At 49.8% G+C, this 25,193-nt stretch overlaps 1 protein-coding gene across 2 annotated transcripts in view; it reads right to left on the bottom strand.

Moving 5' to 3' along the window:
• Positions 1-389: 389 nt before the first annotated feature.
• COL5A1 (collagen type V alpha 1 chain) overlaps positions 390-25,193 on the bottom strand; it is a gene marked incomplete at its 5' end in the record, with an annotated part of 131,377 nt that continues 106,573 nt past the window's right edge. For both annotated transcript variants that reach the window (XM_080630674.1, XM_080630675.1), the window contains 29 exons: positions 390-1,003; positions 3,088-3,321; positions 7,216-7,284; positions 9,320-9,432; positions 9,848-10,106; positions 10,469-10,522; positions 11,301-11,336; positions 11,970-12,023; positions 12,485-12,592; positions 13,152-13,205; positions 13,302-13,355; positions 13,782-13,889; positions 14,575-14,628; positions 15,057-15,110; positions 15,541-15,594; positions 15,968-16,021; positions 17,063-17,170; positions 17,553-17,606; positions 17,709-17,816; positions 17,907-17,960; positions 18,050-18,157; positions 18,356-18,409; positions 19,016-19,069; positions 19,572-19,679; positions 21,239-21,346; positions 21,979-22,032; positions 22,125-22,214; positions 22,412-22,519; positions 23,969-24,022. In XM_080630674.1, coding sequence (XP_080486800.1) covers positions 857-1,003; positions 3,088-3,321; positions 7,216-7,284; positions 9,320-9,432; positions 9,848-10,106; positions 10,469-10,522; positions 11,301-11,336; positions 11,970-12,023; positions 12,485-12,592; positions 13,152-13,205; positions 13,302-13,355; positions 13,782-13,889; positions 14,575-14,628; positions 15,057-15,110; positions 15,541-15,594; positions 15,968-16,021; positions 17,063-17,170; positions 17,553-17,606; positions 17,709-17,816; positions 17,907-17,960; positions 18,050-18,157; positions 18,356-18,409; positions 19,016-19,069; positions 19,572-19,679; positions 21,239-21,346; positions 21,979-22,032; positions 22,125-22,214; positions 22,412-22,519; positions 23,969-24,022 — 2,568 coding nt within the window. In that variant the 3' untranslated portion in view covers positions 390-856. The remainder of the gene's footprint in view (positions 1,004-3,087; positions 3,322-7,215; positions 7,285-9,319; positions 9,433-9,847; positions 10,107-10,468; positions 10,523-11,300; positions 11,337-11,969; positions 12,024-12,484; positions 12,593-13,151; positions 13,206-13,301; positions 13,356-13,781; positions 13,890-14,574; positions 14,629-15,056; positions 15,111-15,540; positions 15,595-15,967; positions 16,022-17,062; positions 17,171-17,552; positions 17,607-17,708; positions 17,817-17,906; positions 17,961-18,049; positions 18,158-18,355; positions 18,410-19,015; positions 19,070-19,571; positions 19,680-21,238; positions 21,347-21,978; positions 22,033-22,124; positions 22,215-22,411; positions 22,520-23,968; positions 24,023-25,193) is intronic.

The raw sequence follows: 25,193 nt of genomic DNA, 5'->3' as shown, positions 1-25,193 counted from the left end.
AACTCAAAGACCCTCCAGATGCAGGGTTGGGGTTGGGAAGACCAGGAGTTGATGCTTGGCTGGGCAGTGGTGGGAAGGGAGCCGAGTTCAATCCGGACAGGGTCACATGCATGTTTTGAAGCCAGAAACATTTCAGCATTTAAAATAATATACAATACAAATATTTACTTACAAACATACAAAAATATAAGCACCTTTAATACATGGGAGAGAGATGCCCAGTATGACTTTTCCCTATCGAATTCATGGGGTGTCATTTTCTAAAAGATGGAATTACATGATTCAAGGGAGATACTAAACCTTCTGGAAGTAGCCACGACATCTACTTGTTAGAGCTGATCCCAATGTGGTGGAAGTCAATAAAATGCCTCCAATGAGCTTTGGCAGGTTTGGTTTGCAGCCGGGACTGCTGGGATTTCCACGTCAGGCTGAACACTGGAGTTTCAAGGTTTTCCTCAATGATCTACAGGCAAGTGCTTGGTATCGCTTTGTGGCAAGAAGATGATGAAGCAGCAGAAGCAGCAGCATCCTTTGCTGGCAGTGGGGCCTGCTCGGTGGCCATGGAGCAGCAGCGGTGGGAGCAGCACATGGCCAGGTCCCGGGGCCACGCGTGCGGCGGTCGGTCATGAGATTCTGTGTCTGTGGTGGGATGGGTCCTCGTGGGGCTCGGAAGAACCAGGGCAGGACGAGGAACAAAACGAAACGGGGATATAAAATAACCCATCGCTGTCCAGTTTCAGAACGTGCATGTGACGAGGAATTCTTTTTTTCTCTTTTTTTTTCTTGTTTTTAATTAATTAAATGGCGCAATGAGGTTACGAGGTTGCTCATTTGGAGACTAGTTTTCAGGTGGCTCTTAGCCCATGAAGCAAGCTGGTCCCACCTCGAATCCAAATTTCTGTGATGCTTCTCCAAAGTCATTGAACATGATGTCGACTATAGGCACTTGTTCTACTTTGGGCGTGTTGATTTCCAGGATAGTCTTCTGATAGCCCTTCTTTGCCTGATAGGGAGAAAAGGGAGAGAGAGGAGCTCTGGTGATGCCTCCAACCCAATAACAACAAGTTCACATGGATAAGCATTCACCAGGCAAGCTGGGAATATGGTGATGGTCTTACCCAGGCATTTCTGAGTGGAATGTGAGGCACCCAGCACCCAACCACACATTTGCCCTGCAGATTTAGCAGGGAGGTTCTCAAGCAGGATGGTGACCACTGACGATGGCCCCACTGTCCTGAGCCCAGACTTTGGAGCAGAAGCTGCTGCCATGCACATCAAAAGACACTAACTCTGCTGTCAGCACATCTCACAGCTGGAACAGGAGCCTGGTTGTGCTATAGCTGTTTTGCCTCCCTGAGGACACGCATGGGTTGTTGAGCAAATAGAAGCGATTTAATTTGAATATATTAGTGTGACTATTATCCGAGTGCTAGCGGAAAGATCCCATTTAAAGTCTGATGGAATTCACAAGGTGATGGTGTCTTTTTAGCGTGCCTGGTAGCCATACACGTAGTTCCGAAATATAAATAATTATTAGAGGAGCAGAAGTGCCCCTGAGGGCGTGCAGAGCTGCACAAACAAATGGATTTATGGAGCAGCTTTAGGCTCTACTGTACGCTCTGATTTGTGTGCCTCAGAAGAACAGGCTGTATCACAGAATGAACTGTGATAACACATTCAAATAACAGCCTGAACATCAGCCTTTAGCTTGGTCCTGCCAGGACTCCTGTGACAACACTGTGCCAGGCAGCCCAACTTCATTTTCCACATGGTGGGGCTCAATCTTGCCTGTGGTTCAGGAATGATGATCTACCAGGGTACCAGAGATGGTACAGGAGATGCAGAGCCTCTTTCTGCAAGGCTGCAATAAGCTTCTTAGTCATCTTTTACCTCCTTTCTACAGCCCACAGGAACATCTCTTGCAGAGAGAAAATGCCTGGGAGAGGCGACCAAGCAAATAAACTCGAAGGAGCCCCAGTCCTCTTTCCATGCAAATATCCCTCATTAAGGAGATGAATGCCAGGCACCTGAGTCAAATCACTTGAACCAAAAGGGTTTTCAGCCAGCACATCTGCCTTAAAACATGCAACATGTGATCCTGCAACATCCCTGACACTTAAGAAGGGAAAGGGAGAGGAAAGGCACTTTCCAGTGAGGACGCATTGTGTTAGCAGGAGATATTAAGTACTTGAGGATAAACTCCCCAACATGGCTTCAGAAGTGGGATGGATGGATGGATGCTCTTTCCCTCTCTGCCAGTCTGTTAAAAGAAGTGATTCTAATCTGATTTTCCTCATGGCTCCTACAGTAAAACACATGAGCGTGCCAGAACAGAACCACTTTAATCTCATATTCTGTGGAGGGCTTTTCCTGTCAAACATCTCAATCTTTCTGTCCCGTGGGCTTCAAGCGCTGCAGTTCCAGAGGGTGAGAATTCCATGTGCCTCTGCACCACGCTGGGGCTCAAAATAAACACCAGCAGCACCTGCTTTGCCAGATTTTTAGCTCCTGAGGGCAGATTTTGCAGAGCTCAATCCCAAATCAAGCATCCAACCACTCAATTGAGAGCAGAGGCAAAGGGAGGATGCTGGGCCCCTTTGGAAACTCATCGCTTGCCTCTCTCTTTGTGAGCGAACAGGGGGAGAGCAAAGGCAAGGGGTCTTTTAAAAGCACCTGTGGTTTTAGGCAGGTCCCTTTACGCACAGCCAGCAATAAAGCAAATCAACCCGATTCCTAGAGGTGCTGCAGCTCCATCCCTGGCAGTGTTCAAGGCCAGGCTGGACAGAGCCTTGGGTGCCATGGTTTAGTGGGAGGTGTCTGTGCCCGTGGCAGGGGGGTTGGAACTGGATGACCTTAAGGTCCTTTCCAACCCCAACTATTCTATGATTCCCCTGGCCTCGAGCGGAACCACGTATTCCCAGCTTTAGGGAAGAACAAGCTCAATGTATCTCATGCTGGGGACAACCCTCCAGGCAACTGCATCAACAGACACAGGAAATGTAGAGGTGTTTGCACCGAGTCAAAAGGTGCTGGCCAAGCAGGGCAGGAGACGGACACCTCCCGCAGTGCCCAGCGCTGCGCACGTACCGCACAGCCATCGAGGGCAGCTCGGATGTAGGGGTTGTTGTCGTAGGACATCTCCTCATCGTTGGAGCCCAGGAAGCGGATGGCCTTGTCATAGCTGTTGGTGGTGGCGTCGTGCCAGGCTACAGACTGGTAGCAGTTGTAAGTGATGTTCTGGTGGGCTGAAGCACTCAGGAGCCGGAGGAAGGTCATCTGCACCACGCCAATGGGGTTCCCGTCTGAATCCACGTAGGAGAGCTATGGGAAGTGGAGAAGGGGAAACACTGGGCAGTGAGGGGCAATGCAACAAGTCTGGGGGCTCTGAGGACCACCAGTCTCCCCCATTTTTATTATCCTGTGCATGGGGCTTGATCTCACCACCTTGCTGAGGTGCAGACCCTGCTCCTGCCATGCCACAGATACAGGGCTGCAGGACGTGGCCAGTGAGGGGCAGTTTATTTTGTTTGTGGGATGCAGTCTGGTTGTGAGCTAAAAAAATCAGGTTAATTCATGGCAGGAGGAAAAATGAGGAGGGATTTCAGCCCTGGTTGCAAGAGGGTGCAAATCTGGGGATACGTATCTCAGGCTTAAGCCAATAGTGAGTATACTTCTCCAGCTTTTGAAGAGGAGAGAGAACAGATTTCTGTAAGGTCTGGGGCTCTGTCTGTTCTATGTGACACTCTTTTCTGACTGTTGTGGGTACTTCACTCTGCACACACGGAGGTATTTCCCATTCATTCTTCCTGGGCATCAACACGCTACCAGAGCTGCTGCTTGTTACTGTCCTCTATGGACAGTGGGTGTATTTAGAAACAACCAGGAGAAAAATACAGGCACACAGACAGTGTGGTGTTCTTCAAGGTGCCACGAAACACTGAGTCGTGGTGCGAGCTGCAAACAGTAGAAGAGATTCATAACCAGGCAATAAAACAATGAATTAAAAGGTAATATAAATAAATAGATATACCAACCGGTTGTCAGGATGCTGTTGCACTGTCCTCCTGAGAGTGAAATATGACTGACCATGAGAGAGCCGCGCATGCCAGGAGAGAGCTAACAGAAAACCACCAGCACGTGGAAGGATGGGCACAAAATGTCAAGTGCACGGCACGCACCCAAAGACGCGCGGCATTACTTGTCTGCAGGACCTACTTCTCTTATTTCAATCAGGGCTTAATCTGGGAGACTGACTGCTTGTTGAGGGGTCTCGGTTCCTGCTCTGCCTCTGGAGACTGCACAAAGCCCTGTCCCACCTTTGTGACTGGAGCCACTGGGAGCTGGCTGCCTGCATAAGGCTGGCTCATGGGAACACGGGTTTGCAAAGATCAGTCCTTTTCTCTGTGATAGTACTTCCCTGCAGCAGATGCCATATGGCTGTGAAGGGTAACAGGACAGGATGGGTGCAGGCCCTGTTAGAGCTACTGGGGACTGGGTGTAACACAGAGGGAAGGAAAGCAGAGTCCAGAAAAAAACCACATCTGCATCCCTTTTATCCCTCTAATGCAGTTTGGCTGCATCGTGAGAAACGGTAAGAAATCAGATCCAAGAACTCTGTGTCATTGATTAATGATGGTGCAGAAGCATCAAAACAAGATGTTTTCTTTGTGTTTCATTTCCTGTGCCCTTCGTCCTTCAACTATCCCAGGAGAAAGGTGAGCACACCTCATGCAAGCGCTGAGATTCACACGGAGCTGTCTATGCTCCCTCAGTGCTGAGCAGCCGGGTGGAAACCTTCCCCACAGCATCAGGGATCCCTGTGGGGCTCAGCCCCCCGGGAGACCGTGCTCAGGCTGCACGGAAAGACACCAGGGACCTTCTCGGTGGAGTACCATGGGCAATGCAGCACCCAGGGGGGACTCAAACTCATTCATCTCACCAGCTACACACAGATTTCAACTGATGCTGGATCCAGGCAAATGTCTCCCCAGTTTATGAACCTCATGGTTCCAAGTACTGACTGGGGAGAATGAGAGGTACTTGAAATTAAATACTCAAACTGCACCTTTCTGGCTCAGGTGCTTTGTGGTTGGCTTATGCAGGTCAGGTTTGCTTAGGCAGGTCTGGGTTTAGGCAGGTCTGGGCTGTTTAGGCAGGTCTGGGTTGCTTAGGCAGGTCTGGGTTGTTTAGGCAGGTCTGGGTTGTTTAGGCAGGTCTGGGTTGTTTAGGCAGGTCTGGGTTGTTTAGGCAGGTCTGGGTTGCTTAGGCAGGTCTGGGTTGTTTAGGCAGGTCTGGGTTGTTTAGGCAGGTCTGGGTTGTTTAGGCAGGTCTGGGTTGTTTAGGCAGGTCTGGGTTGTTTAGGCAGGTCTGGGTTGCTTAGGCAGGTCTGGGTTGTTTAGGCAGGTCTGGGTTGTTTAGGCAGGTCTGGGTTGTTTAGGCAGGTCTGGGCTGTTTAGGCAGGTCTGGGTTGTTTAGGCAGGTCTGGGTTGTTTAGGCAGGTCTGGGTTGTTTAGGCAGGTCTGGGTTGTTTAGGCAGGTCTGGGCTGTTTAGGCAGGTCTGGGCTGTTTAGGCAGGTCTGGGTTGTTTAGGCAGGTCTGGGCTGTTTAGGCAGGTCTGGGTTGTTTAGGCAGGTCTGGGTTGTTTAGGCAGGTCTGGGTTGTTTAGGCAGGTCTGGGTTGTTTAGGCAGGTCTGGGTTGTTTAGGCAGGTCTGGGTTGCTTAGGCAGGTCTGGGTTGTTTAGGCAGGTCTGGGTTGTTTAGGCAGGTCTGGGTTGTTTAGGCAGGTCTTCCACGTGCTGGTGGCTTTTTTTCCCAAAGAGAAAATGCAGGACAGGTAAATAAAGAAAGAAAACGGCAACACAAAGATGGAACAAAGAGTTCCAAGTAGCACTGAAATTCCTATTTAACAAACTAAAGGGCCCTAAGGTCTAGGCTGGCAATTCAGCCTCTAACTTGGCTGATAAACAGACTGAACAGGGAAAAAAAGCAGAGAAGGTGAAGAAATGGAGCTACTCGTAACGTTAACTGATGGAGTGCTCTGTAATTAAGCCATGAGTAGCTGCCCTCCAAGATGCTACGAGGCTGCAGCCTTGGTTTTGTGGCCTTGTTCAGTAATGCAGAGAAGCTGCAGAAGCCATATCCTTCTTGTGGGCAGACCCAGAGCAAAATGTGCTTAGTGGCAACGAGACGCGGCTTAGGAAAACAACGCGGTGGTTTGCTTTGTTGTTTGCCTTTAAGGTGGAAGTTTGGGCCCTCCCAGAAACCTCTGCCCTGCCGGGGCAGCTCAGTGCAGTTCAACAGAGCAGCTCCTGCTTCTAGGGCAGGTCAGGTTCAGCCACTATTTCCTGTTTTCCTAGCTCTCATTTGTCTGGGCTCATTGTCTGCATCCTGCTCATCCTACAGGAGCTGATACCCGCACAGGAGAGTGCTGTGGCTTAAGGAGACCTGGTGTACACTCATCAGCGCTGCTCTGACCTCGCTGCCCAGGGCTGAGGTTCTGCGGGAGTGATCTATCCACAGCATGGATGTCCTGTTACAGGACAAAACACCAGAGCTTTTTCTCTGTTCTATGTGTTGCTGCCTTGCTGGCTGACATCAAACATCTTCTGACCTTAGGACAGGACTTGAAGAAGTCCTTCACTGGGACTATGTCAAACTCCTGTCCACCAGGCTTGGCCAATGCACGTGGCTTGCAATCCTTTAAACCTTTTAAGTCCTTTAAAGCAACGACTTCATCTCTCAAAGCTCTGGGGGTGGCGTGGGAGCTCCTGATGTGGCTCAGCTCCAGCGCAAGAGACAAAACCCATCCTTAGGGAAACCCTGCCCCAGAGCAGAGACGTAGAGATTCACACCTCACCGTGGGTACAGCAAGCATGGGCTGCGCTAGCACTGTGCCCTGTTCCTGGGCTTCTAGTGAAGCCAATGGGAAAAGTGTCCCCACTGGGTTTTATTTCCTTTTCAGTATTCCACCTTAAACATCTGTACTGCAACGTGGGACAGGGATTAGTCCGGCATGCAGAGCGCAACAGGCCTGGCCATACCAAAGCAGATGAGGTGCTCTGATTCAGACTAGGGCCGAGGTTAGCCACTTACCAAAGACCCCCGCTTGTATTGACTATACCATGTGGAAGGCTGCTCTTTGGGCCAACGAGCCATTTTACTCTGTAAAATATGACAGGGGTTAAAGAAAACAGAAAGCACCAAGATGCATCTTACCAGTTTACCGCGCTTGAATTCACTGAACCAGGAGCCTGGGTTTTCCTTTGGCCAGGAAGTAATTCTAGCCTAGTTTGTGGACGGCAAAGGAGGAAAGAGAGAAAGAAGAAAAGAAAAATCAATTAAAAAGTTCCATTCGGTTCCCCAAGCAGAGTGTGCACATCTTATAGAGACTGCCCAACTTCCTTTACACTGCTTTCTTAATCCTTATACACCACTAACAAGAGCAATTGGCAGCGCCCTAAGGTGCCAGCAGCCTCTCATGCAGAAGGGACAGCGTGGTGCTGCCCAGCAGCGCCCTGGCACCAGCCTCCTTGGCTAAGGGCTAATGATGTCTGCCTCCTACATACTTTGGATGCAGAACCAGCAGTGCAGTCTGTTGGCAGGACAGATAAAAGGAAAGATAAGGAGGGGAAAAAAGGAAGTATCAGTGGTAAAGGATCTCCATGGGAGGGCTGGGGTGGAAAAGCAGCGCTGATAATGGGGAAGGCTGCTGTCTCTGTAACACCAAATCCAGATGCTGTGGGGCTGGGAAAGGCAAAGAATGTGATTAAGGAAAAGCCTCTGCCTGCCTCTGACACTTGTGTAGCAATAAGGAGCAGCATGCACAGTGCATCCCCCAGAGTCAGTGCTGGACCATCACACATAGTGAAGGTCCAGCTACCTGGAGCAATGCAGGGGGTGACCTTGACAAGAAATGAGCTGTTGGAGCATCCTTTATGGCAGCCGCATCTCATCAGCTGAATCGCTTTTCAGGTCAGAGCACAAGGGAGGAACGTGGCTGCTCCCTGCTCCCCGACCCTCTCACGAGCTCCTGCACTGCTGCCGTAAATCCTTCCAAAACCAACGGCCAAGCTACATACAGGTGTCTTGGGATCGTCCTTTCCTTGCCAGTACGTGAGCCATAAAGCAAGTCAGTGTGTTTCTGCTGGGTTAAGGATGGAGGGAAAGGGGGTATGGCTTAAAGTCTGCTGTGGCTTACAATAAAACCACTCAGCCAATACTTAATGCTGCTGTGGTAGCTGGTTTCATTCCTCTACGTGGGAAAAGAGCAGGCTGAAGCTTTTCCTTATTTACAATGTATTGCAAAAGTGGAGCACAATTTGTATTTGAGGAGCATCTCAGAGCTCAGAAAAGCAACTCCACAGCGGACGTGGTGAGGCCAAAGAGCAACTCACAGGAGCCTGAGCAGCCCCAAGATCAGGGGCAGATTCTGTGTTTTAGCTGTCAAGATTTAGAGGAAAGCCATGGCAAGTCAGTGCAAAGGAGAGGAAATCCATCTCCTGCTTAAACAACCAAAAACCCAAGGAAGATTTATGCTGCATGTCACTTGTCCTGCGCTGGCCCGTATTGCTGGTGGATGAAATGCAGGAAGCAAATGGCTTTCAGTGAACAGCTTTGTCTGCACCTTAACCCAGCCCAACTGAGGCACCGAGGGAGCTCCCCAGGCTGCTTCGCAGGCGTTTCTGCTTGGCCAGTGTGAGAGCTGGTCCCCAGGCACTGGGGAGAGCAGCTCTAGAAAACAGCACAGGGGACAGGGTACGGCTGAGCTAAGCACATCATCACACAAAGGACTCAATCAGCTTCGTGCATCCGCGCCAGGAAGAGCTCAGAGGCCAGTTGCAACCATTGAGGATCATTTACGCACAGGAAACACCAGGAAAAATGACAGGAGAGAAACGTTTGTCTGCTCTGCCTCAAGACACAGCAAGGGCAGAGGAATCAATGGTGCCTGTGCATGCAGAGAGCAGAGCAGCCTGGCTGCAGGAGGGAAGGAGTTAAATGAAGCTCACAGCTCCTGCACCAACACACACTTCTGCCTTTCTAAAGCAAAGCAAAAAGGTGTTAGCATTTATTATGCCTGGGAAATCATCAAAGACTTGTCCCAAATCACAGTTTAATTTTGACTTACTCGAAGAAATTATCTTTATAAACATATTCCTTATTTTAGACACCAACGCTGCATAACAAAGGAATGCTCTGGATCTTTAATCCTTACTTGCTATTGTTCAGTTCTCCTGAAATGGACTGTCTATGAATATTCATATTAGGAAACAATCTCTTATCACCATGCTATGGGAGGGGGGAAGTTGTACAGACTTACTCCTTCAGATTTCTTATCAGGGAAGATGCAAGTCTCTCCACCAGCTGTGAAGTTACAGTACACTTTGAAAGAGTCCCTGGAACATCCTTGGTTAGGATCAACCCAGTATTCACCTGGATGCACAAGAGGGAAGAGAAGGGAAGAAAGAGTCAGCACTGGGAAGAAAGGACAATCCAGCAGCCGTCTTATCAGGAAAGTTTCACCTCTGGCATAGGCCACTGTTTCTATATATTTTTTGGAAACCAGGTTATGATCTGACTCTACATCACACTGTGGCACCTCATAGGAATAGCTGATTTTCACCATATATCCCCATTCTTATAATAGAGTGTATATATATAGGAAGGAACCTGCAACGATCATCCAATTCAACTCTTCTCTATGTATTCTGTCAGCCACATTCCTCACGAGGCACCAGGGCCAGAGACCCCCCAAATTCCTTCTCTTCCTGCACTCGCCTGTATTTACCATATGGGGCTGGGAAAACTCAGGGTGTTTTCCCCTCATCCCCCCTGTCCTGGGACCCACCATCTGGGAAATCGGGGTGACAGAGCTGCAGATCCTTGCAGGTACGTGCTGGATTATGCTGAGTGCCCAATGGATGCTTCATTTGCTCTATTTCCAGTTTCAAGGAATTCAGCGAGCCGAAAATTTCCTCCATGCCATCTGCATAGTCCATGTAGTTGTCGGCATTCCCATCGTCCACCAGCTGGCTGGCGTCAATGTTCCGCCTGGTCCTCTTGGAAGACTGGATGGGCAGCGGCTGGATGACTTCTCCAGGAGGACCCTGATTTGTGGGGGAAGAAGATGCTCATTGCACTGCCAGTGGGGAAGAGACAGAAGAGGTGGCCAAAGCAGCCACCAGTGCTGAGAAGCAGCATCACAAGACATACACATGACATGTAAAACACCCGTGATGGCACTGATAAAAACCCCGGCCACCAAACTTGAACATTGGATCCATCTTCTCTTTACCCATTAGTAACTTCTCCCTTCACATCCTGCTTTCTGCCCAGCATCTCTAAGAGCTGTCAATGCAGGGACTCCTGATATGCTGAATCTCTGTCCAGAAATCTTCTAGCCCCTGATATTACAATACCCATTAAATGTGAGCCTCATTTCATGCTTCATGTAATGGGTTCTACTTACAGGAGGCCCTGGGGGCCCAGGAAGACCCGATTCACCCTTTGGACCTGTTGGACCCTGGGAGGAAAAACAAGGGAAAACCACGAGTCACACGGGGAAAAGCACTTGTCACTTCCAGCACATCCCAAACATTATTTCTTTTAATAGTCTCTTGTGGCAAAAACTGTCTTCCTGTCTCTTCTTTCTGTGCCCTTCATGCACATAAGAGGGGTCTTCTTGCATCTCCCTCCAAAGATGCTTAAGGAAAAGAGATCAGTGAAATGATTGGGGTTAAACAGTCAGATTTTGCTGAGGCTTCCTATGGAAAAGGAAGGCTGTTCCAGTGCACAGCAACGTGAACTCTTCAAACCAACCCAACGGTTTATAAATCAAATAAAATCTAAAAATTAATTAAACGTTGAATTCTGCATGGGAAGGAGAATGAGGAAGCTGCCCAAGAGGAATTTTTAGCTGCCTGCATGGGAGATCTGTAACATGAATCTTGCTTCACTGTCACATTCTCATTCTCACTGTGTTCTGCACTTCCCAGCTCGCCACCTCCCGCTCCACCGTCTATTTTTAATACCCGCCGCCTTACAGCAGGAGGTTTTCTCCCAAGGACTCTGCACTGGAATCCTCCTTGAGATCTCTGCTGCACTGATGTTCACTCAAGTACAGTGAGCGCAACAGAAACCCTCCCCAATTACCATTCCTGGGCTCAGGCAGCCTGAAAAGGCTGCACTTGCTAAGGCCATCTGTGGCCAGTTGCCTTAATGCCACTGACAGGGAGGAGCTGCAGTGGGTGATACACTTAAGAAGCTCCTCAGCTTCTTCATTTAACAATGTCTATACTCACTGATGATCCTTTAGCACCTTTGGGACCAGGCGGACCCTGTGTGGAGAAAAACCAGAGCAGAGTCAGTACAGTTCTAGCAGAGAAGGCAGCAGCAGAGTCCCCTTAGAGACAAGGTTAAACAAGGTGGATTTATAAATTCACTTCTTTTCCCACTTTTCCCATCCACTGGAGTTCAGTGTTATTTGCCAACATACAAAACGCATTTATGTCAGATCCATCTCTGTCACTGCTCCACACTCCTGCCTGGATGGGGGCAGGAAAAGCTGCTGGGTCATTACTACAGCCCAGGGCTGGTCCTGGCTCTGTGCTGAGGGCACACAGCAAATGCTGCTTACCCAAGGTGCAGCCTTTGGGCATCCAGTGAAAAATGTACCAAGAGCAAAAAGTGCAAGAAATCACCACGCGATTGTAGCTAACCCAAAAACCAGGGAGAGGGACATTTGTCTTCCATCCTGCCATGCCCACTGCGCTCATCTCTCGGCTTATCCATCACCCCCAGTACTTCCGTAAGTGTTGTAATAGGCTCAGCTGGGCAAACCCATCCCCATCAACTTCCTCACACAAGGTCAGGCCAGAAAGGCTCTGCTGGGTGTATCTGGGAGCACAAAGGTGACTCCACAAAGACTGTGTAGCTCCTGGGGAATTCAAAGGCAATTGTTTGTCACATACCGGTAATCCTGGTGGCCCTGGAGGTCCGATCGGTCCAGAAGGACCTGTGATACCCTGGAAAATAAAAGCAGAAAAGCATTGATGTGTATGCACCAGTGCTGGCATGTAACTACACAACTGACATCTGCTCACAGCTGATGAGGACTGAATGGAGCTGAATGAGCTGAATGAAGGACTCTATTCAAATCTGGAGGTTTAACTGGTTTTTAAGCATGTGCACAACCAGGGAATCTCCTACCTCATTTGGCACACAGTTGTAAAAACCTGTCCTCTGGATGCATATTTAATGGTACCATCCCTCCAAGTCTATTCAACCCTTTTCAGATGACCCTTGAGAACCTGTTTCCCACTAAATTGAGTGATTTTGGAGCACGTCCATCTCACATGTAGAATAAACCGCATCAATATAGAAAATATTCTTCAAGGTTGAGCATCTCTGCTATGCCATACCTGCTCAAAGCAGCAAATCCCACAGCTCAAAAGCATGTTCCATTAAGGTCCTATGGAATATTTACCTGCTCTCCTTTGGGTCCTGCTGAGCCCTGGGGGCCTGGGAGACCTCTGTCACCCTTTTCTCCCTGCTCTCCTGGTGGTCCAATAAGACCAATTAAACCTGGATGACCCTAGGGGAAAGCAGCAAAAGTTAATAATGGTCTCCCACTTAGAATCACAGAATCTTAGAATAGTTAGGGTTGCAAAGGACCTTAAGATCATCCAGTTCCAACCCCTCTGTCATGCACAGGGACACCTCACACTAAACCATGGCACCCAAGGCTTTGTCCAGCCTGGCCTTGAACACTGCCGGGGATGGAGCATTCACAACCTCCCTGGGCAACCCATTCCAGTGCCTCACCACCCTCTCAGTAAAGAATTTCTTCCTTAGATCCAATCTAAACTTCCCCTGTTTCAGTTTTAACCCATAACCCCTTGTCCTGTTCACTACAGTCCCTAATGAAGGGTCCATCCCCAGCATCCCTATAGCCCCCCTTCAGATACTGGAAGGCTGCTCTGAGGTCTTGGGTAGTTGAGGTACCCAAATGCCAAAGCCACCCAGCAAAGACATTGCTAGATACATCCCAAATATCTAAGCAAGGTTATAGGAGTTTGCCACCTGCAGGACGCCTCTACAACGGCAGACATGAGCACCAGGTCATGCAGTGAGATCATGTGTGTTATTCTCACCTTCTCTCCTTTAGGACCAGAGTCTCCTTTAAGACCAGGCAAACCTGGTGGGCCCTTTGGGAGACCGGGGAAAACAAAAGAGAGAATGAATTCATGTAAAATGCATTCACCCCTGTCAAAAACACATAGAATTTGATGGTCTGGACATACCATTGGGCCTGGAGGACCATCTGGGCCAGGGGATCCCGGGAGACCTTGTTCACCCTGTAAAACAGTGCAATTCCCTCAAAACAATTACTCAATGCTCCCAGCTGGGATTATTCCCATTATTCACCTTTCCTCATCTGGCCCCTGTGCCAGGGAACATTTGCCCTGGCTTCTCACAGGTGGTAAAGGCAAAATGATTTATGTTCCTTTCATGCTCAAATCCCTACTGGAAAAGGGACCTTGTAGGTCATGGAAACTCTCACCCATGGAGAGGGGGTGAGCAGACTCAAGTCTCAAATAAAATATGGTGGGAGGTGATATTCACTGTTGCATTATTTCCACTAAATGTGTTTTATCTGCTGTCAGGCATTTAAGCATCTCACTGGGAGAAAGGAATCTTCCAAGCACATAGGTTATGGTAAGCACCAGGAACAACCTTGCCCAGCAGCTTTCCCAGACTCTGCTCAGTTTGGGAATACTCACAACTGGACCAGGAATCCCTCGAAGACCATCAGGGCCGGGCTTCCCTGGAGCACCCTGGGGACCAATCGGGCCAGTCTTGCCAGGAGGTCCTTCCAAACCAGCTTCACCCTAGATGCAAGAGGCAGCATGGTTTAATAGGCACTGGGGCATCAAGCGATCTTCTTGAATACACCGTGGCTGCTGCCAGGATGTCACAGAGTAAACACTGGTCCATGCAAAGCACGTAAAGCTTCCAATACGTTCATTTTCCTGCTGCTCCCCATCATTTCTGCTGATTTCCAGCAGGAACAGCCTCGGAGACTGCGAGCTCTCTGAGCTGTCCTGTGTCTGGTCCTGGGATATAATCTAGCACAGGACATCCTCTGCCACCAGCGCTCCCACAGCTGCCACAACAACTGGGCCTATCATTTGCAATCCCACTCTCCATCTTCTCACCTCCCTTACCAAAACAATCCTGGTCCAGTAGCGCTGTTTCTGCCCTGGGAAGCAACATGGGGCTGTGCACGTCTCTCATTTACAACACATTGAATTGCCAAATATGGCACTTTGTAATTTCAAAACAAGTACAACGATCCCATGACCTCAGCAAGCCCTAATTATCTCCATGGAGTTTGTGAAAAGATGAAACATAAGCTTAGATTGAAGGCCAACAGCCCCAAATTCAGGCTAATTTGTTGTAACACGTAGAGAAATCAAATCACTGTCTTTCAAACACCAGCACTGTCAGAGGGAGGTCCCTTTGACCCTTTGACATACAAAGGGCAGCAGAAGTGAACCCCCATCCAGCTCTCACCTTGGCTCCTTTCTCTCCTTGTCTTCCTTCAGGACCAGCTGGACCAGGAGGGCCCTAGAGAAAGCACAACATAGATGCAAATCACAGTTAGATCCCACAGATCTGAAATGGTCTACTGGAATTAGCAAAATGATGCTACAGCCCCAGGGAAGAAGACAAAATGGAGACAAATATCTCAGAAAAGCTTTTTAAATTAGCTTCTTGCTAAACGAATCCCTGGGCTCTGCAGCAAGGCAGGAAGAGCGGGAGCACCTCATCCTTGTGTTTTCTTTTGGCTGTTAAGGTCTCAGTAATCCAGGGGATGTGGCTGACAATTTCCCAGCAAATCCCAATGGCTGGGATGGTGCATCATGATATTCCTTTTAATTATTTTTTATTTCACATGCTACTGCTTTGCATCTACTGGAGACCTACTACTAACATTAGTTTCACAAATTCAATACAAATACACTTGGAAGAACACCCCTAAACCATCAGCTTACCCTTTTTCCTGGGGGTCCGGAGGGGCCCGGCTCTCCCGTGGGACCAGGGGAACCCTAGATGGAGAAGGAAGGAGAACAAGCCATAACTGCACCACGAGACATGGGAAGGAGGAGCAAATGTGTAAAGCTTGAGTTGAGCTCTGGAGCTTGTGCTGAGCCGCGGCGTGGGCAGCACAACTCCCAACACCTCCTCGGGGTGCAGGTGGTTTCTTGTTTTATCCATTCCCACCAGGAAATACCAGAAGGCACAGCAAAGTTTAAATGAAAGAGTTTTGTTTTCCCGTAAGTTAATGTTTGCTTTGGGGATGTATTGCTAAGCAGCCTGGGTGGGTGCAGCAGCCAGGCTGACACAGGCGGGAGGGACAGGCACCAGGGGACCAGGGCAGCAGAAGCTGGTGGGAATTGGATGCTGTATGCCCTTGGACCTGTGCACAGGAACCATGGGGAGTGACGGGGAACAGAGCTCATCTATTCAGTTACTCACGGTCTGTCCAGGTTCTCCATCATCACCTTTGTCACCAGGAGGACCATCTTGACCCTAAAAAGGAAGAAGAAAGAAACAAGCAGATGAATTTAGGGTATGAATACAGCTGAGGAAAGCACAGCAGCAGCACAAGTGTTCAGTGGTCTTCATGCCACCAGCACCATCCCTTCCCATCTCTTGTTGAGAACACTGGTAACAGCAAATGTCCTATGTCAAATATTGCGGGCAGCAGCACTCATACAGCTACTATCCCAAAGGTTGTAGCATGGTCAAACAGTCTTACAGTGCAACTCCTTACTCTTTCCCACGTAAAGGAAGAGTAAATTCCAGAGGAGCTGCTGGTGAATGAACCGCAACTGCTGTATTTTACTAAACCAAGAGCTGAAGTTCCTCAACCTAACTGCCCTTCTGTGAGGCAGACACTTACAGCTGGACCAGGTTCTCCAGGAGGACCAGGGTCACCAGGGAAACCAACCGGACCCTGCAGAGAGAGAAGAGGGATATCCCCAAGTCAGAGACATTGCATCTGGAGCACTGTGGGGAGCACAACACAGGGAGTCAACAAACGGAGCAAAGCCCCAGTTCTCCACCCTCAAACAGTCCCAGATCACATCCCATCCTTGCATCTTCAGTGACTTCATCTTGTCCCAGCCACCAGCTGAGCTCTGCATCAGGCAAAGCAAAGGCAACACTGGGAGCTTCATTTGGTTTTTCATAAATACATGGACAAACAACAAGATCCTCGCAGCTTTGGGGAATGTGCAGGTCGGAACATTTTGCTTTTGCTTACTACACGATGCTTGCTTACTACATGATCACAGGAAGAGCCTCTCAAGGCATTTAATGACTAAAACACTTCACCATTCTTCTCCATACAATGTCTATTGTTTACTTCAAACGACTTCGAGACCAGTGTTCAGACAATAGGCTTCAAGCAGTAATGTGATACCCCCAAAGCCCATCTGTTGAGAGTGATGATTGACTTTCCTGCCTCCTCTGCTTAGCACAGCAGAAAGTTCTTCAGCAGGCAAGCATCAAAGAAGCTGGCAAGATAAATACTGTACCATTGTCATCTGGTATAAATCAGTATAGCTCTACTGGCTTCACTAGAGCTATAGCAGTCAACATCAACAGGGATCTGACCCTACACATACGACTCCCAAATTCACATATATCTCCTCCATGCTGTTTCAGAAGCTTCGTTCTGGTGCAGAGGACCTTGGAAATACAGAAGCTCAAGTGCAAAGCGAACCTACTGCAGGCTCACCATAGGGGTGAGCTTTCTGACAGCCTGCAAAAAGAACCAGTAATTCAAGTACTGCTGGAAGATGAGGTACAGCTGGGTCTTTTCCTCATGAGCACCCTAAAGAAGGGGATCAATATCATCTATCATTGGAGGAGCAATTCTGTGGCTGGTAAACTGCTCCAGATTTCCACAAAGATCTCTGGAAAACACCTTTTCATGCAGAAATCTCTGCGGGGCAAGACAAAGGAGCACTGCTTGGGCAGGAGGGGTACTTACAGGGCTGCCTTTGGGACCATCATCGCCTGGTGGACCTTTGGGGCCAGGTGGACCAGCAGCACCAGAGGGACCTGCTTCACCTTTTTCACCTCTTTCACCTTTAGGACCCTGTAAAGGAAAAAGGGTGCTTCTATTTTCCAGGAAAACAACTTGCCAATCTCTAACTCCTCTTTGGATCAATTCTGAGAAAGAAGCTTTATTTGTATCTCAGAGCACGAGAACATGATTTAGCAGTCCCTTCCCACGAAGGCTGAATGGTGTTCATGATGTTCAGCCGTGGGTAGCCCATGTTCGGTGACTAAACGTTACACTATAAATACCCAGGAACATGGTGATGTGTCACCCAATACCCAGACCAAGAACATGACTGGTTCAGCCCCTGCAGCTGAATCCATGCCTCTCCTACACCCCTTAACCAGCTCTTCAGAAGGCCACCCGTGAAGAAAAGCTCTTCTCCATCAGAGCAAGAGCCACCCTGCAGTGTACTTACTGGGAGGCCAACCTCGCCGGGAAGACCAGGCTCACCAGATTCACCAGGCTCACCCTGCAGAGGGGAAAAGAGGATGAGCAAGCCCGTACTTCTGCAGGGTGCTGAGGTTACTGACCCAGCAGAGCCTCAGCCACGTTTCCCCGGATGCTTTTTTACCTTCTCTCCTACTGCACCAGGGTTTCCTATTCCCCCAGGAGGACCCTGTGGACCATCTGCTCCTGGTGGTCCCGAGGGACCTCTGGGTCCAGGTGGGCCTGGTGGGCCCTGGGAGAGAAAGGGAAGACAGATTTAAGACACATTTCTTGGAGCAACGTCTGTGCCAGTAACAAATAGAGAAGTACAAAAGCATCTCACCATTTGCCCAACATCACCCGTTTCTCCCTTCTCACCAGGCGGTCCAGGCAAGCCCTGTGGAGGGGATGAGTTTGAGCTGTGAACATCTCAGATGGAGCCCCAGCTCTCATCACCCTGAGCCCTTCCTCGATGCTGCAAATTACCTGCAAGCCCACTGGGCCAGGGGGACCAGGGAAACCTCGGGGTCCTTCATCACCTTTCTGACCAAAGAGGCCTTGCTGCCCTCTGGGACCTGGCTCTCCATCAGCACCCTAAGAGGAAAGGGTCTAGCACAGCTTAGCAAGGACATGAGACAGATGCAAAGCCCCATCCCCACCACCTCCTTCTGCTGCCAGTGGTAATGCCCTGTGCATCAGCAGCGGCAGGCAGGAACTGCCAATCCTTGCAGTGCTCCCCAGGGGACTTTACAGTAAGAAAGGGGATTTCTGCCAACAGGGGACAATACTCACAGCGGGGCCGGGCTGACCGATCGGACCCTGGGGGCCAGTAGGCCCTGGTGGACCCTGTCATGAAACGGAAGAGCAACATCAGCATTAGGAGCTCAGAGTAAAAAGACCTCACCTGGGAAAGGCGATGCCCGTCAAGACAGCCTCCACTTAATGTGCATTAATTCCCAAAACAGAGGGAGGGAACAGTCAGGTCTCCCCGGATCCACCAGCATTCCTCAGCCCTGGTGCCAATGGCACAGCAGACACATCTGAATGCACTTTTTCTCCAACAAAACACTATCACACCGCTCAGCTCTATCTAGATACTTAAGTGTCATTTATCCTCCCCTGGCTCTGAGCAGTGATAGAGGGTGCCTGAGAGTGCTGCAGACAACCAGAGAAGGGGCTACAGCCCAACACCTGACTTGAATGGCAGGAGCTGCTAGTGGTATTTACACAGTACAGGGGGACATGGAAACATCCCAGTGTGTTCCTGGGAGCTGCAGGCTCACACCTCAGGTCCTCCCTCTTTTTTCCATCGTGTGGGTACTTGATGAAGCAAAGGAGAAGGCGAAGCAATGACAGAAAGCAATGAAATTGGTATTTTCTGTTTCCAGCAAGTCACACACCAGAGCCACGCTCCTCCAGGGAAGCAGCTTTGGCAGCATCCACTCCACTCACCTGCTCCCCCTTGTCGCCCTTGCTGCCCTTCTGCCCGGGCTCCCCGATCTCGCCCTGCCAGGTACACAGGGACACAGTTAGCTCACGTGGTGACCACTTCCATATCCCAACATTCAAGTTGTTTGTCTCCATTCCTCATCCCAGAGATCCCATGGAAATACCCCAGAATGTTCTAAAAAACCCAGAGATTTGGACACTCCTGGTGTACCCTAAAATGTTCCGCAGCTGCCACGCAATGCGAGAACCACCGTGTTGCAGCCCTTGTCAGCAGTGATGGGTGCTTCATCACCGAGTCCTCCAGACCAGAGGGGCTTAATAAGTGAGTGGGGGAAGGTAATTAATTGGGAAAAGCCAGGCACCCGTGGGCAGGCCGCCTGCTGCAGACTCTGGGGGGGTGATGGGTTTCAGATGGGTTTCTGCCCATCATCAAGAAATACCCTTTGGGTGATGGCCAGCAGCACATCCAACCCACTGATGGAGGCAGCATGGGGGCAATGGGGCACATTGCCCAGGTCCTTCCCAGAGCGACCCTCGCAGCAGGAGCTGCTCCTCCCACCTTGTCTCCGTCCTCGCCGGGGGGGCCAACAGGACCTGCAGGACCCGGCAGTCCCACGGGGCCCTGGATGCCATCCCGGCCAGCCGGCCCTTGGGGACCCTTCTCGCCCTGGAAGCAGAACAAGCAGCAGGTCACACAGAGCTCTCCTCCAGCCAACCCATTCCACCCCATTAACGTTTTATACAGCTGCTAGTGACCCCTGACTGCGTGGACATACACAGCTTTCACCGATACTTCATCAGACTCTGTGCTCGCTGTCTGCAACAAGACAAAATGTCCATCTTGAGAGATAAAGACAGAACAAACGTATCTAAATGGTGAATACCCAGATCAGAGCTGCAATTTCACTGCTACAGAGCAATATACCCAGATTTAATCTCAAGCCTCTGCCATTTCTCTCTGGATGACAAACAAGACCCCAAGTAATTTATAGTCCCACAAGCCAGTTTTTACTGATTCTGGCCCCAGCACTCCCTGCCTGCTCCCTCCTTGGCTGAACCCCAGCTAAGAGGGGCTTCTGCTTGGACATTACTTGTGTTCCTCAGACCTGAGCCTTCAACCACATTTGTTTGTTTTAAAGGAACCAAAGAGCGAATATTTTTTGGTTTCCTCAGACATAATTTAATTGCATCTGAATCCTGGGTGCTCTCCTCTGAATAATTAGATGCCACATAAATTGCCCATTCATCTACGCACTGATACATCACATAGGTGCTTGGCAGGACAGATGTTCAGAAAGCTGATTCACCAGGAAATTCTTGCCTCTGGACTAGCTGCTGGGGTTTAGAATAAGCAGATACAAGATACAGTGGCTGATAAACATTTTGATGACAACAATCACTGTAAGTGTCCTCATGTAGTCTGGAACACCTGATGCCAGCGTCTGCTTGTTTTGCTGGGTCTGAAAGCTGAGCTCATGTTTGAGGCATCACAGCAGTCCCTGCAGAGCCCCTTGGGTGTGAGCTGGAGGCCCAGCCTCCCTCCTGGGGCCGGTGCTGTGCTCTCCAGGGACAGAATGCTCATCCCAGCCCACTCCCTCCTGCCACACGTGGCATTTCACGCGCGTGCCTGGAAATGAAAGACGTGTGAGTTTGCGCGGGCTGATGGTGAACGCTCCGGAGAGGGACCATATGGCAGGACTCAGCCACGCTCTGCACGAGCGGCTCTTCCCACAGACAGGATGCCTGGGAATGAGAACGCAGCATCCCAGGAAATGGAGCTGAAACCTCCACAGCACTTTCCTGTGCTGCCCCTCAACCGAGGCAGAACAAGGGTCAGGATGGCTTTGAGTTCAATGGGAACTGCTATCACACCCTTGGAAGCAGTGGTGGGGCTGGCTCACTGCTCTGCCCAGGGACAGGTCCTTGGGCTGTTTGTCACTAGGAGGTCACAGAGCTGTCACTTCGCCTGCTCAGTCCTCATCCCTTTTCATTGCCTGGAGACATTCTGGTCCCTGGGGTCAGATCCAGTTTTGATAGCACAGGTGCCACAAACAGGGCAGCTGAGCAGCTGACAGCCGGTGGTTTGATGCACCCAAGATGAGAAAATTCCCTTCTAATTGAACTTCCTTTTTTTATACACCAACCCCAAGGCCTCTCCATGCCCAGCTTCCTACTGTGCACATTTCTGCTTGACCCACAGCTGTTTATCTTTATACTGGTACTTACTGGAGCTCCCTTTTCACCCGCGGGTCCTGGAGGTCCCTGGGGACCAGGTCGCCCTGGTAAGCCAATCGGGCCAGCTGATCCTGCAGGACCACGCTCACCAGGAGAGCCCTGTTCAGAGAAGGAAGAAAGGAAGCATTAACTGGAGTATTGAGCTTCATCTATACACAGACAGAAAGAAATCCAGCAGTCGGATGCTGCAAATGCATTGTCAGGAAGTGAGCACGTTTGATGGGGTGGCTGCCATGTGGTGTCATGGAACCATCAGCCTAAGGGATCTTGCAGAACTTTTATTAACTAAAATCTCTGGAAGGGCTGGGTTCTCCCCTGGATGGTGCCAGGAGCTCAGCTCCTCGGGGCTCATTATCACCTTGGAACAAGAGCATGAGCAACTTCATGGCCAGTGCAGCAGGGAGGCTTCAATGATGAATATTTTCTTGTAGGAGGGCTGCACTGAGCATGAGTCTTAAGTGGGGACAACTTTCAGAGGTGACTTAGAAGCAAAATTCTCCACGTCTTGAATCACTGCTGTTCCCTCAGCTTGTCACGTATGTTCACAGCTGATGCCACGGGATGACTGAGCTATTACATACGTGTCTTGTAAAATAAAGCAATATCCAGCAAGTTGTTGGTTAGCGCAAGGGAAATAACGGCTAAAGCTCCGAGCTGTGACTAACCCTCCGTTTCTACTTGCCAAGCTTGTAAATGTGTTAGGTGGTGCCTGTAAGGGCAAGGATACTCACTGCTGGACCGGGGGGGCCTGGGGGACCTTCGTTGCCCTTCAACCCTGGAGCGCCCTGGAGGAAGGAAAACAAAGTCACTCTGGGTGGTGGGTGCTGCAGCCCCAGGCATCCTTCCTTGTGATGGAGACCGAGCATCCTCTACTCACAATGGGGCCAGGGAGACCTCTCTCCCCAGGGAAGCCTCGCAAGCCGGGGGGACCGTCCTTCCCTGGGAGGCCGGCGGGACCAGGGTCCCCCTGCAATGACAGTGATAAAGAGCTGAGGACCTGCAGGCTCCAGAGAGACCCAGCTCCTCTCTCTGGGCTCAGGCTGTGATGAGACCCTGTGAAGCATCATCGTAATTTCTTATCTGAATCATCCCTCCCCATCTCTGGGAGCCAGGCAGGCATCCAGCTTGCAAGGAGGGTGAATTCCATAGGCTGCTCGTCCCTACCTTGGTTCCTTCTTTTCCAGTGAGGCCAGGAAGACCTTGTTCACCCGGGGGACCTGGAGGACCTGGGTGTCCCCGCTCACCCATTGGTCCAGTCTCACCAGTTGGACCCTGAAGAAACAGAGATTGAGGAGAAGGTGATTGGTATCAGCAGAGCAACCCATGAAGGAAGAGATGTAGGCTATCAATTTAGTCCTTTAGGCTGCAGTGGGATGGAAGACGCTCCTTCCCTTAGCTGTCCTCTGCAATGCCACCAGGAATCCCTGGAGAGATGCCTCCTTTGGCATCTAAAAGAACCTTGTTTTAGAATGAGTAACATTGCACCAGGCAGACTAGCAGCACTGCGAACCTCTGGAATGAAAGTGTTCACATAAATGAGATTATTACTACAACTGTTACGCCTAGGTTTTGGGGATTTATAAATGAGAACTTAGCAAGCTCTCCACAATTGTACTGATTCCTCCTTCTATGGGGCATAAATAATGGATTAGGCTTGTACTACACAGCAATTACTGACTGCCTCTGTGCTACACTCGGGCACTAATGGTGACAAGTGTAACATAAGGCCCAGTGCCCGAGGTCCCCAAGTGACCTGTTGTGGAGGAGGACAAAAGCCACATGCACCACTCTGTAACGTCCCTGCATGTTGATATCCTCTGGGACAAGGGTTGCAATTCCTGTCACGCTGCAGGGTGCCACTTAGTGTAAGCAGAGTGATAACATTGCAATCGCTCAGCAGCCACACATCACGCTAACTGCGTGCAGCAGAGCCAAATAAAATTGCCATAGAACCTAATTTGCACTTGAGAAGACAGACACAGTCGGCAGGGAATTGCCCCTAATCAGGGAATTTACAAATCAGGGACTTTACACTGTCATTAAAGAGGACAAATTAATTACTTTCTCATTAAAGAGCAACTTCCCCAGTAGCTCAGGGAAGACTCAGCCCAAAGCCAGTCCTTCTCAGCCTAGGACTGCCTACAGAACTGGTCCATGAGCCCTGCATGCCTGTGCTTAAGTGGTACAAATTCTGGTTGTGCAGTTACTGATTCCACCAGCCCCACTCTGACAGAGTGTGGCAGCACCTTACATTAGAGAGATGCATTTCTTCATAGCGACATGTAAGAGCACTCTTGCATCATGCTTGCACTGCCCAGCAGCTGTGCAGCCCTTGGAGATCTCATTTACCTCTCTGGCTGCTTAAGGTCTTTTAGGCCGGTTGTGTGTAGCTGGTCTCTCTCTCACCCTACACCAACATTACACCAGGAAAGCTCCATTAAGTTCACAGGAGCCACCTTATTTACAGGTGTTTATCTAAATACCATCCTAACACCTTAAAACAAGGTGGGCTGGGACCCACTGGGGTATTTCACACCCTGGCCAGGAATTCCAAAGCCATCCAGTCTGCTTTGGTGTGACTTTGCCTTCCCTGGAAGAGGGGTCTCTGTGCTGTAAAACCCAAGGCTCTGGCAGCCGCAGCTGAACCATCAGAGCTGCAAGAGCCTGTTGTGCCGAACCAGTGAAGATGAGCTGGAGCAAGCATGAGCCTTTGTTTCTTACCTGAGGGCCTACGACACCAGGGGGTCCTGGGGGGCCAGTCTTGCCTTGGAAACCCTGTTAGAGAAAGGTAAAAGAGAAAGAGATGACACCTCTGGCAAGGAGTGCCCCAGCGAGGTCCCAGGCTGCCACCCGACTGCTCCTCTGGTGAGACACTGATGGGGAATGGATGGACACCAAAGACAAAGGAAGTGAGAAATCCAACAGAAGGTGGAAAATTGTCTTTGTACATGTATACAGGGGGGAAATAGAGGAAGGAAAAGGGATTCTCAAAGCTCAGCTCTGTTGTTTTGATGGAGCTACTGTGGTTTGGCTGGAGGACTGGCCATATGTATATATGCTACGTTCATAAGCCCTGCACAGGAAATTGCTATTCACAAGCCAGGGTGAGTTTCTTCGTGCTGAGCAAGTCTTAAAAGCCATTTCCCTTCTGCTGCTCCCTGTTCTGGTGCTGGCTTAGGCTCAGCTCTGCTTTAGGCTGAGCTCACAGGAACTCAGAGGCTGGGTGACCACCTTCCGGCACTAACCTCCAGCCCTGCTGAAGCCCACCACCCACCAGCCTGGGGCTGGGTGAAGCTTCATTCCCTTCATCACCTCTGGAAAGCAATTCCCAATGCGTTTCTCTCCAAAGGCTGATGAGTAGCAAAGTCTCCAGTACTTGCAGTGACATTTTGAAGAGTGACAATACCCAGCTCTCACCATGGCAGTTGTTTAGCTCTCCTAAGCCACTCTTTAAAAAGCACATTAATTATCATTCCTACTATAGCATGCTGACAAGCTTGAGAAATGGCATTTAGGGCACACAGGCTATTTTCTCATCGCCACAAAGGAGGATCAGATAAATCCCAAGCCAACGGTAATGTATCACGCTAAGAAATCTTCTCTGTGTTATTCTAGCTGTCTGCAGATCACAGAAAGTATTCTGCCATTGATGGGGAAATGGCAAAATGTCTTTGTGAAATGAATGTACAATTTAGGCTCTTATCATGGACAAATACTGTGCAGGACTTCCTCTAGGAATCTGAAGAAAGGGGTTTCCTTTTATCCTGTATTGAGCCTTGGGACAGGGTCTTTAGAATCTGTCATGGGGGTTTTCGTTGAGCCAATCTTTATAATCTAATATGGCCAAATATTTCAGCATCCTTCAGCGTGCCTGTTTGATACTAACTGAAAAGTAATATAAAGGGAAGGAACTGACACACAGATTTCAGGTCTAGGCTTCCCTGCA

The sequence above is a fragment of the Psittacula echo genome, assembly GCF_963264785.1.
Source record: "Psittacula echo genome assembly, chromosome: 16".
NCBI classification, from domain to species: domain Eukaryota; kingdom Metazoa; phylum Chordata; class Aves; order Psittaciformes; family Psittacidae; genus Psittacula; species Psittacula echo.
This window is presented reverse-complemented; position numbering and strand designations above follow the sequence as displayed.